We start from the raw sequence: 12,925 nt of genomic DNA, 5'->3' as shown, positions 1-12,925 counted from the left end.
GCCTTAAAGATTGCAGACGAAATGCGTTTTGATCCATGAGATGTTAACACCACCATTGAGGAAAGTGGGAGCTGTATCATTGGATGGTCTTTATTGAAACCTTGCGGTGAGTTGTATAACTCGAATGGTGGGGGGCCTTTGAACTAGATAGTGAGGGCCAGGAATTGTCTGAGAAGATGTGATAAATTGAATAGAGAAGATAAAGCAAAGCAGCAAGGTAGAATAAGGCAAGTAATGATCAGTGTGTGGTAGGAAGGAACAGTGTGTGTAAACTTAAGAGTGCACCAGCAGATGAGGCTAGCGATTTCAATAATGCTAAAAGCACTGAACGGAAGGCTCTGTACCTGAAGGCATGTAACATTTACAACAAAGCAGATGAATTGATTGCACAAAAAAAAAGTACTTGTGTAACCATAACACTGACATGATTGCAAGTGGACAAAGACTGGACCTGAATGTCTAAGAGTGCATGAGATTTAGGAAGTATAGAAAGCTAGACTAACACGCAGGGATAAATCTATTAATTATGGATGATGTTGACTGGTTGGATGCTGACAGGATCGTTCTCTTGGTGGGAGAGACCAGGACAAGGTGAAGCACCTTTAAAAAAAAAGGGGGGTCTCCCATTAATGATGGAAGTAAGGTAAAATGTTTGAGGATTGAGTTATTTGAACTTTCTTCCCGAGAGAGCAGTGGAGGCTGAGACATTGAATATTTTTTAAGGGAGAAGTAGATTTTTCAATAACAAGAGAATTAATACTACTTTGGTCGATGGGAATGTGAAGTTAAGACTACATTTAGATCAGCCATGATATTATTTAATCGCAGATCCGTGAATGAATGGCCTACTCCCCTTAATTTCTATGTTTTTATATATGTTCATATAAGTGGAGGAAATTGTTTACTTTGGTTGTCAAAGGTTCAAAATGTGTGTCCCAACTAATTTTTTTTCAATTCAAACCATTATATTGAAATGTTTTATTCTCCACTGATAATGCATTTAACCATTGTCCTCTGATGTTAATTTAAAAAGAAAATTCTTTAATCTTTTATCTGCCCAAAAAGAAAGATTGCGTGTTCCTTCTAAGTAACCTAATGTTTTAGATAACAAGATGAGAATTACATTTTTGAATCAGCACTTGAGGTCTGCCTATTATATTACTGGTTGCATTGGGTTTGCTGCCACCTATAGTGAAATTTCAGAGAACATCAATTCAAAGCATAGCTCTCCTAGACAGAGATGATAAGGTATGATGACTTTGAATATTAGATACATTAAGGCAAGAGTGGAGACTGATAATGATTTTCAGCTAGTGAATAACCTTACCAAGTGTTGACTTTGAGTTGTTTTGGAAGTATACTAATTTAATCCAAGAGTCACATAATGATGCAATGTATATAAGCCATGTCATGAGCCATCAGCAGGTTGAGCAAAATGTATAAAGTTATTGTCACTCGTGTTTCCAGTTGCATAGCGATAGAACTGGGGATAGCAATATTCTTGGTGACCTACCCTGTTGCTGAAGTTTCTCACATATAGCTGGGAGAGAACACACTGCTTTCAAAATTATCAATCCAGCAGGTAGGATGTTCATGTGTATTTTCTCACGTAGCATCATGCAGACACCTTGACCACAGATGGTTCACAGTGCTGTTCGAGCTGGCTATTAGCTCTCCCATTCGCTCATAGAACTGTGCGGTCATATCTGGTTTGGAAGACAGCCTACTGCCACCTTCTCAAGGGCAATTAGGGACGGGCAATAAACGCTGGTCAGCCAGCGATACCCACATCCCACGAGTGAATATAGTTTTAAAAAAGAACTAAATGAAGTGAAATGTATGACCACAATGGTGGAAATGTCCTTTTGGCACTGAGAAACTGGTAGACAATAAATGAGTAATTTCAAACTGATTTACTGAACTGAGATGTTGTACAATTTTATTTATATTTTTTTCTTTATCTGTGAGTGATTATGCTATGTTCTGGTTAAGATTGCTACATTGTATACCCTCAGGAGGGGAACCTTTTTTTTGGCAATATGCTTTTTAATACTGCAATTATGAGTTTAGAGTTACTTGAATGTATACTCACAGTTTAAACTTCAAATTAAATCTGCAGACAGTTGTAAATCTTATGAGTCTTCAAATAATGATGTTTGAGATTTTGTTCTTGTTTAAATAGATCAAGTTTGAGCTGTAATTTAGTATCAATTGATGAAATAATATAAACTTCCTTGTAAAGCGCAGTGAAATAATAAATTTCCTTTTAAATTTCAGTTTCAGCTTTGATCATGACAACCAAAGGTGGATCTCTAACTGAAGTTAAGGAAGAGCCAGAACAAATTGAAGAGGATCATTTTGAAGCTTCAGATTCTCAAGAACCTGTCAACGTAAATCAAGAACAAGAGAATGATGTCAAAGATGATGGACAGCCAGAATCCATAGAGCAGCCTCTGAAAGAACAGGAAATAAATTCTCCAGCTCCAAATGCAAGTACCCAAGCTAGTCCTTATAGCAGTGAAAGAAAGGAGCAGACAGTTGGTAAAGGGCTGTCACGTTTTCTACCTGGATGGCTTAAAAAGCAAAAATCACTATCCCCACTAGAAACCGCAGAAGACAAGGAAGCTGAGAAGGACACACCCCAAGCTGAGGATATGCACCCAGTTGAGGAAGAACAGCCAGAGCCAGTATGTACTTCATCAGAGCTTGAAGTAAAGAAAGAGGAGAAGGTGGATGCAGAGACTAAGACTGATGAAAGAGTGGAGCAGCTTTCAGAGAACAGTGGAGAGTTACAGGTATAGTAAATTCTTGTACATTATCAATTTTACTCTGGAATTTCGTATAGCAGTTTAAAGTAATATGTATCTGTAATTTGTTAAAATACTTCTGAATTAAATATAAAAATCCTACAACATGATAATTAACCATGATTACTCAATTTCTGAAATTAATTAATCTGTAAATTAATAAGAAATTATAACATTTGTAAATCTCAATTAAGAACACAAATGCAGTGTATGCACAGCAGTTCCTACATTTTCTCAAAAAAAAAAGGCAGGTCGATATTTTAGAAATTAACTGATTTTTTTTTCAAAAAAATATGCATCAGCTTTTTATTTCCAATGTTGTCTGATTTGATGCAAATATTCAATAAAAATTAACACATATACACTTAATTGTTCTCTATATAACCTAAAATGTGTGCAAGAAAACATTTTTCAGGATCATTCAAAACCAATTTATAATATTTGAACATATAATGAGCCTAAGAGCAATCTTCATGTGTAACAACTTAACATTTAAGAAGTATTTAGATGTGCATAGAACATAGAAAAATACAGCGCAGTACAGGCCCTTTGGCCCTCGATGTTGCGCCGATCCAAGCCCACCTAACCTACACTAGCCCACTATCCTCCATATGCCTATCCAATGCCCGTTTAAATGACCATAAAGAGGGAGAGTCGACCACTGCTACTGGCAGGGCATTCCATGAACTCACGACTCGCTGAGTAAAGAATCTACCCCTAACATCTGTCCTATACCTACCACCCCTTAATTTAAAGCTATGCCCCCTCGTAATAGCTGACTCCATACGTGGAAAAAGGTTTTTTTTTAGATTAGATTACTTACAGTGTGGAAACAGGCCCCTCGGCCCAACAAGTCCACACCGCCCCGCCAAAGCGCAACCCACCCATACCCCTACATCTACCCCTTACCTAACACTATGGGCAATTTAGTATGGCCAATTCACCTGAACCTGCACATCTTTAGACTGTGGGAGGAAACCGGAGCACCCGGAGGAAACCCACGCAGACACGGGGAGAATGTGCAAACTCCATACAGAGAGTCGCCTGAGGCGGGAATTGAACCCGGGTCTCTGGCGCTGTGAGGCAGCAGTGCTAACCACTGTGCCACCGTGCCGCCCCTAGGTTCTCATGGTCAACCCTATCTAAACCCCTAATCATCTTATACACCTCTATCAAGTCACCCCTAAACCTTCTTTTCTCCAATGGAAACAGCCCCAAGTGCCTCAGCCTTTCCTCATACGATCTTCCTACCATACCAGGCAACATCCTGGTAAACCACCTCTGCACCCATTCCAGTGCCTCCACATCCTTCCTATAGTATGGCGACCAAAGCTGCACACAATACTCCAGATGCGGCCGCACCAGAGTCTTATACAACTGCAACATGACCTCAGCACTCTGGAACTCAATTCTTCTACCAATAAAAGCCAGTACGCCATATGCCTCCTTGACCGCACTATTTACCTGGGTGGCAACTTTCAGAGATCTGTGTACATGGACACCAAGATCCCTCTGCTCTTCCACACTACCAAGTATCCGACCATTAGCCCCGTACCCCATCTTTTTGTTACTCATACCAAAGTGAATCACTCACACTTACCCACATTGAACTCCATTTGCCACCTTTCTGCCCAGCTCTGCAGCTTATCTATATCCAGCTGTAACCTGCCACATCCTTCCTCACTGTCAACAACTCCACCGACTTTCGTATCATCCGCAAACTTGCTCACCCAACCTTCTAGCCCCTCCTCCAGGTCATTTATAAAAATGACAAACAGCAATGGTCCCAAAACAGATCCTTGCGGAACACCGCTAGTAACTGCACTCCAAGATGAACCTTTACCATCAACTACTACCCTCTGTCTTCTTCCAGCCAGCCAATTCCTAATCCAAACCTCCAACTCACCCTCAATGCCAAACCTCCGTATTTTTTGCAGTAGCCTACTATGGGGAACCTTATCAAACGCCTTACTAAAATCCATATACACCACATCTACCGCTTTACCCTCGTCCACCTCCTTAGTCACATTCTCAAAGAATTCAATAAGGTTTGTGAGGCACGATCTGCCCTTCACAAAACCATGCTGACTATCCTTGATCACATTATTCCTATCCAGATGTTCATAAATCCTATCCCTTACAATTCTCTCTAAGACTTTGCCCACAACAGAAGTGAGGCTCACTGGCCTATAGTTACTAGGGTTATCCCTACTCCCCTTCTTGAACAAGGGAACCATATTTGCTATCCTCCAGTCTTCTGGCACTATTCCTGTAGACAACGAAGACATAAAAATCAAGGCCAATGGCTCTGCAATCTCCTCCCTAGCTTCCCAGAGGATCCTAGAATAAATGCCATCATGCCCAGGGGTCTTATCTATTTTCACCCTTTCCAGAATTTCCAACACCTCTTCCCTACATTTCTCAAAGCCGTCCATTCTAATTAATTGTGACTCAGTATTCACATCAGCAACAATGTCCTGTTCCTGAGTGAATACTGACGAAAAGTGTTCATTCAGTGTCTCCCCAATCTCTTCAACCTCCACACGCAACTTCCCATTACTATCCTTGACTGGACCTTTTCCTACCCTAGCCTAGTCATTCTTTTATTCCTGCACTTGTGATGCCAAGACTATGGGCCAAGGTTAGAATAGTTGGGCAGTTATTTTAGTCCAAAGATGTGCAGGTTGGGTGAATTGGCCACGCTAAAATTGCCCATAGTGCTAGGTGCATCATTCAGAGGGGAATGGGTCTGGGGGGGTTACTCTTCGGAGGGTTGGTGTGGACTGGTTGGGCTGAAGGGCCTGTTTCTGCACTGTAGGGAATCTAATCTAATCTTTTCTGAAGCATAGACTTAATGCTATAGAAAGGATGTTGTGAAACTTGTAAGGGCTCAGAAAAGATTCATAAGGATGTTGCCAGGATTGGAGGGTTTCAGATATCGGGAGAGGCTGAATGGACTGGGGCTGTTTTCCTTGGAGCGTCGGAGGCTGAGAGATGACCTTATAGAGGTTTATAAAATCATTGATAGGCATTGACAGGGTGAATTGGGGAGTCCCAAACTGAAGGGCATTGGTTAAAGGTGAGAGGGAAAAGATTTAAAAGGCACCTGAGGGGCAACTTTCTCATGCAGAGTGCGGTATGTACATGGAATGAGCTGCAAGAGGAGGTGCAAGAGGCTGGTACAGTTATAACATTTGAGGCATCTGGATAGACATGAGTAGGAAGGGTTTAGAGGGATATGGGTCAAATGCTGACAAATGGGGACTAGATTAATTCAGGCTATCTGGTCGGCATGGGGGAGTTGGACCGAAAGGGCTATTTCCAGGCTGTACATCTGACTCTATAATGAGATAAATTGGAAAATCAGGAATGTAGCACCTCTATTCGACAAAGAACGGTGAATGACGGCCTAAAGTGAATGGGGAAAATAGGTGAAAAAGTAGGAGATTTGAAGACACAGTGTTGGTATTTTAAGAAAGTTCATGACTCTCAACAAAGGTATCTTTCATTCGGAGATGACAACTCCAGGAGAAGAATGTACTGCCCATGGATACAAAGGAATTTAGGAATGGAATCTAATTGAAAGAAAGGAGATAGCATCAAGATGTTTAGAAAATCAAAATACAAATAGGCAAAATCAACATGGTTTTGTAAAAATCAAATCATGCTGGCAAATTCCAGAGAAGTATAAAGGTGGTAATATTAGGTGATTTCAACTGCCCAGCATTAACTTGGGGTAGTCACAATGTAAAAGGTTTAAAGAGAGTGGAATTCTTAAGTTGGTACATTGAAGGCCCTACAAGACGGAGGACAGACTCGGACTTAATGAAGCCAGGTAAACGGTTGAGCGATCAGTTGGGGAGCATTTTGCAGATCATAATTATAACTGTTAGATTCGAGAATGTTATGGAAAAAGACAAGGATGGGTCTGAAATCAGGAGGAAAGGCCGATTGTAATAAGATTAGAAAAAATAAGATGCCAAAATGGACTGGGAGCAAAAGCTTTGTAGCCAGAGATTGATGGGAATCTGGGATGGCAGCAGAGGTGGGAAGCGTCATACCTTTTAAAAGTACATGAATGAGCACTCATAGAGTCATAACATACAAGGCTGTGGGACAAATCCTGGAAAGCCTGATTGGTGCAGGTAGGTTGGTGTAAACTCAATGGGCTGAAGGGCCTCATCTGTGCTCTGACTCTTTGACTGTCTTAGAAGGGGAGGTAGTCTCTCTGCATCTACCTTGTTAAATCCCATTAGAATCTTTTATGTTTCAATTTGATCACCTCTCATTCTAAATTTGAGAGTCCAGGCTCAACCTCTCCTCATAAGAAAGTCCTTCCATCAGCCTAGTGAACCTTTTTGGGAATGTCTCCAATACCAGTATATTTTTCCTTGGATAAGGTGCCCACAATTATTCACAGTATTCCAAATGTTGACTGACTCGTGACTTGGATTTCCTTATTTTTATACTCCATTCCTTTTGAAAAGCAGGTTAGTGTTCCATTTGTCTTCCCTTTTTACCTGCTGGAAGTTTTAGTTTTGAAGCATAAAATATCAGTTATAAAATAACCAGTATTTTGAAATTCACTGACTTAAAGATGAGTCACTTTTTTTGTAATTAGTGAAATATATTAAACTTAAATCCACTTTTTCAGCCAGTTGAAGAGGAGAAGATTGTAGAATCGTTGGAAAAAGATGCTGGTCTGAATAATGAAGATGTGATAACAGAGGAGAAAAAGGAGGAAAGTAACAAAGGTGAAGACCCTCAGAAAGCTGAAGATACAAGCAAAAAGTCCCCTCTGAAAATTCCCAAAAAAATCAAGGTTGTGCAAAGCAAAGTCCTTATGTTGGATGGTTCAGAATCCAGCTATGAAATTGAGGTAAGGAAAAGTTTAGTTAATGATAACAGTAGTTTTGTGATCATTACGGACAGTATATGCACTCAATTTGGATGTTGTAGGACTTACTAGTCACAGCAGGGAGTACACCTCCAAATCATAAGTTGTTTAATATGTTCACTTCCAAGTCATCCTAGAATGTGAACACTAGCATATTTAAATGTTTAGATAAGAACTTGCATGGTTTTCAGGCAGTTGGAGTGGACATAGAGCAAATAGGTTTTTAATATTGTTGAGAAAAAAAATCATTTTATTAAAGCTTTTCATCTTCTACACATCAGGTTAATTCGTAAGAAGTACCAAAGGAGCAGCAACATTTAGACTGTACGAGAGAAACGTGCTGCTTGGATGGTGAATGGATTCTAATTAGTAGAAGTATTGACATAGACAATGCACCAGTCAATGATAAGTGGTGATTAACTGCTAAATTTTACTTGCATTTTAAATCAGACTGGTTACTTCTGGTGAAGGCATTGTTTTGAGGAATGAAGCAGAGATTGACTGTCACTGATTTTGTTGCATTGAAACAAGCAATGTCTGTATATATGTGTATATATATCCTTTCTGTCTGCAAAAAACAGGGCTCTGTGTACCAATATATGTAACTTTGAGTACACGCAACTGCACAATACTGTAAACCTGGCTGATGATTCTAAACTGGTTCTCCGCATAATTATTGACATAATTGGGATTATTTAGCAAATGTTGTTTACTCACAGAATCAAATCTAATGTTGAACACTGAGTTGATATTGCAAGTTCAGCATGGTCAGTATTTGCTTTTTGCAAACAGTTGAAGGAATGTTTGCTTCCACTGCATGATGGCACTTATTCAAACTTTTGAGATATCTTGTCCTTTTGAGGATAATCTGAGAGAGCTGAGCTTTTTTCAGATCCAACAATTTAGGCTTATCCAGCAAGAAATGATCTGATTAGGGAAGTTGTTGACCTGCACAGTGACTTTGATGTGCTCTATTTCCGCATCTAACTTGCACAGTGAACAAATTGCTCCGGTCCTAATTACGAACTTGCCAATAATGCCAGCTGTGTGTGCAATTGTAAGAGTCCTCATGAATTCATTGACCAAAGAAGGAAGACGTGTGGTAGATGGTATAAGAGAATCTTGGGCTTCCTTAACTAGGACATTGAAGAAAGGGAGATTAATTGACTGCACTATTTCAAAAGGCATTTGTGCATGCTTCAGTAATGTTTTCTAAATCCGCACAAGTAGATGCACAATAGCTTGGATGGTTCACACAGCTCCCTGATCCCCTGTAAAGGATGTTAGACCGAAATGGATTTCTAGTCGGGCACAAAATCTATGTCAAAATGTAATAAATGGCTGACATTTTTTGATTATCAAGTCCAGATCACTGAAAAGTCTGCTATTGAAAATGGAAGCATTTTGGTTCAAACTAAATTGTGTCTGCAATTCCAAGTTGAGATGCATTATGTCATATCATTCATATATTAGTAAATATATTTGAAGAAACAGAAATAATTATTGTTGAAAGCTTAAGTTTGCTAGGGAATGAAGTCCTTGAAGGAACTGTTGCAGAGGAGAAGGGGATTTGATAGTTGTATCACAATTTTAGTTCTTTGAATCGGGTATGTGTTGGAATATGCAGCTGGCAGACTTGATTTGGTTGACAAGAAAGAATGAGTATTCTAGAGGGTGTCCTGAAATGTGTAGTCTTTGATGATTTGTGGTGAAACTAAAGAATGAGTGTGTATGAAGAAAATAGGCATGTAGAACCTCGGTAAGCAGAGAAAGTCAGAAGATAATGGGTGGTGAAACAGCTGCAGCTGCTGCTACAGGTGAGCTAATGATCCATGTGATAGAGTTGGCATGGGAAAGGGATGGCTCAGACCCCAAGTATTGGTCTTTAGGCTATTAAAGCTGCTCTGTTATTTAAATGATTACACTACACTTAAAATCCAATTCAATTTCCTGAGTTAGATGAGAGAACTTGTGGCCAGTGACATTAATATGTTGATGAATACATTGTTCTTTACATGACATATGGATTGAACTATCTGAGGAAAAATGGCACAGATGTGTTTAACATTTTATTATTATTTCAATACTGAGAAACCATTTGTCACGTATCTCTTTGTGTCCTCTTTAAGCTGGATGCTAACATGACAGTTCGTAGTTCCAGCAGGTCACATTGCTTAAGGAACTAGAATGTTGGAAAGTATAGATTACTAAGTATAGGCTATCAACCAGCAAAGTACTGCAGATATTGGAGATCTGAAATAAAAACAGGATAAGCTGGAGAAGCTCAGCAGGTCTGGCAGTATCTGTGGAAAGAGAAACAAAATTAACGTTGTTAATTCTTCTATTGACTTGGACAGGAGTGGTTCCCTTGAGTTTCTATAGAAGAGTCATTGTGGACGTGAAACATTTCACAGATTTAACTTTTCAAGTTAATACTCATTAATTACTTGTGTATCAGCGACATTTTATATCAGATGTTGATTTCCAATTCAAAGGCTCAGATAAAGAGAAATGTATGCTATTTCAAAGTATTACAAGATATTCATTGCAGTTTGCAAGTTTGACAGAAGGTTTTTATACTTGGAAGTCTGCTTGGGAGAGGGTAAGAAAATAAATTCATCTGCTAGGAAACACACCAGAGACAAAGTGGATCGAAATGGAGAGTAAGGCTCAGAGCTACACTAAACTTGAGAAAACAGACTTACAAGGAACCACACTGGGAACTGACCAGGATATAAACGGAGCGTGGTTTGTGGCTACAAATTCCTAGGAGGGAACAGAGAATGGAACTGCAAGGGAAGACAAAGGACAGAGAAGGTGAAAATCAAACTGGAATATCACAACAAAGTTATGAGCTGATTGGTTGCGGAGTACCTAAGGTGCATGTATAATTGCTAAGAGCTAGATTCGTTGGAGCTCAATTTTTTCATTTCTTCTTATTCTAGTCTCCAGTAAAAGATAGGAAAATATTAGAAGCTAATCTTAAAACAAGCTACAGCAGAACAGTTGGGTAAGTTCAAGGTAATGAGGCTGAGTCAACATGGCTTGTAAAAGGGAAATCACATTCAACAAGTCTGTTGGAGTTCTTCGAGGAGTGTCATGGATGTGGATACAAGGAAGCTGTTGGATGTACCGTGCTTGGATTTCCAGGAGTTATTTTAAAGTGTACAGCATTGCATAATTTCATGAATAAAAGATTGGCTGGCCAACAAGAAACATTCAGCATAAATTGGTCTTTTTCAGAATGATAAGATGTAACAATGGTGAGCCACAAGAATTGGTGTTGGGACCTCAAATTTCTCAGTTACTTAAATGATTTAGAAAAACAACAAAGTATGGTTGCTAAATCTGGTGACAGTGATAGATTGAACAGTAAGTTGTGAAGAGGACTTAAGGAGGCTACAAAAAGACAAAGATGGGTTAAGGTAATGGGTAACTGGAATATAATGTGGAAAAATGTGAAACCTTCCATTTTGTCAGGGAGAATAAAAATGCATATAATTTCAGTGGTGAGAGATTAGTGTTCTGCAGTTGTGTACGAAGTACAAAAGGTTATGCAGGTATTGGGAAAGCTTATAGAATATTATACTTTATTGTATGAAAGTTGAGTCTTTTGAATTCTCTTCTTGAAAAGAGTCCTTGAATATTTTAAGGCTAAGCTGGATAGATTTTTGTTAAGCAAGAGGATGAAATAATGTCAGGGTTAGGCAGGAATGTGGACTGGAAGTTACAATCAGATCAGCCATGATCTTTCTGAATAGCTGAGCAGCCTGAGGGCCTGAATGGCCCACTTAAATTTGGGGTCTAGTCAAAGATCTTTTGTGACCTCTGAACTTCAAGCATCTTCGATTGTAATTTTTTCTTGTTCAGTTTCAGGTTTGTCTGGCGATTTCTGTCTTGCACTTATGCCAGACTTTGCTTTTGGTCAGCAATCCTTCTTCCATTGTGTCACCATATCCATAAACTAACTGATCATCTTCCATGGTCTCTGCTCCAGTAAGATTACGAAGTAGTTTATGTTGTCTAGTTCATATTCCTCTGGAGCTGTGGATATGTTAATGGCATGCACAGCTCTGAAAGATAATTCAAAATTTACTGAGGAAGCTGCTGATTTCATCCAATTTTACTTGCCACTATTTTTTGCATGCTTTGGTAAAGGTAATTGCATGTGCAGGTTGGCATGGGTTGGGAAGATCTCTGAAGCTTTATTTACTTTTTTTTATATTGACATATACTCTTAGATTTTCAGGTTGTTTCACTGCTACTATACTGCTAATCTAGCCTGTAGGAGTTATCACTTTCTTGATTATTTCCTTCCCTTTCAGCATCTCTGCATTTAGTAGTAGACTTGCCAACGTTAAGGGCATTTAACTGGTTGTTGGATAAACATATGGATGAAAATGGGATAGTGTAGGATAGGTAGGCTTCAGATTATTTCCACAGGTCTGCACAATATCAAGGGTCGAAGGGCCTGTACTGCGTTGTAATGTTCTATGTTCTATTGTCTTTCAGACTAGACTTGAGGGCGGCAGCTACTGAACTGGTCTTACGTTCTCATTTAGTTTGAGATGATTTTCTCCAGGAAAGCACCTGTAAATGCATTATACCCTTGCTAGGTTTTTAAATATTCGTTCATGTAGGCATTGTTGGCCAGACCAGCATTTATTGCAGATCCCTAGTTGTCCTTAAGGTGGTGGTGAGCTGTCGTCTTGAACAGTTTCAGTCCATTTTGCTGTAGATCTACTTAGAATATGGATTAGTGGTGCTGGAAGAGCACAGCAGTTCAGGCAGCATCCAAATAGCTTTGAAATCGACGTTTCGGGCAAAAGCCCTTCATCAGGAATAAAGGCAGTGAGCCTGAAGCGTGGAGAGATAAGCTAGAGGAGGGTGGGGGTGGGGAGAAAGCAGCATCACGACATGGTTGAAGAGCTTCAGTGCAGAGGAAATGACCTGGGAGTTGCAGTGGGAGAGGGATTCCCTGAGATTCTTGTAGAGAGAGGAGGAAAACTTCAAGGCAGGCATCCTTGCAAGAGGATTCGCAGTAGGGTTAAAATCAACGAGGTAAAAACAATGACTGCAGATGCTGGAAACCAGATTCTGGATTAGTGGTGTTTTTACCTCGTTGATTTTAACCCTACTGCGAATCCTCTTGCAAGGATGCCTGCCTTGAAGAAGTTTTCCTCCTCTCTCTACAAGAATCTCAGGGAATCCCTCTCCCACT

The 12,925-nt window shown here is 39.7% G+C and overlaps 1 protein-coding gene across 26 annotated transcripts in view; it reads left to right on the top strand.

Moving 5' to 3' along the window:
* Positions 1-12,925, top strand: part of epb41l2 (erythrocyte membrane protein band 4.1 like 2) — a 218,351-nt gene that overhangs the window by 87,594 nt on the left and 117,832 nt on the right. For all 26 annotated transcript variants that reach the window (XM_072556130.1, XM_072556166.1, XM_072556093.1 and 23 more), the window contains exons 2-3: positions 2,278-2,795; positions 7,462-7,686. In XM_072556130.1, the coding sequence (XP_072412231.1) occupies positions 2,292-2,795; positions 7,462-7,686 (729 nt within the window). In that variant the 5' untranslated portion in view covers positions 2,278-2,291. The remainder of the gene's footprint in view (positions 1-2,277; positions 2,796-7,461; positions 7,687-12,925) is intronic.

Source organism: Chiloscyllium punctatum, chromosome 3 (assembly GCF_047496795.1).
Source record: "Chiloscyllium punctatum isolate Juve2018m chromosome 3, sChiPun1.3, whole genome shotgun sequence".
NCBI classification, from domain to species: Eukaryota; Metazoa; Chordata; class Chondrichthyes; order Orectolobiformes; family Hemiscylliidae; genus Chiloscyllium; species Chiloscyllium punctatum.
Note: the sequence above shows the minus strand (reverse complement) of the source record. Positions and strands in the feature narration are given on the sequence as shown.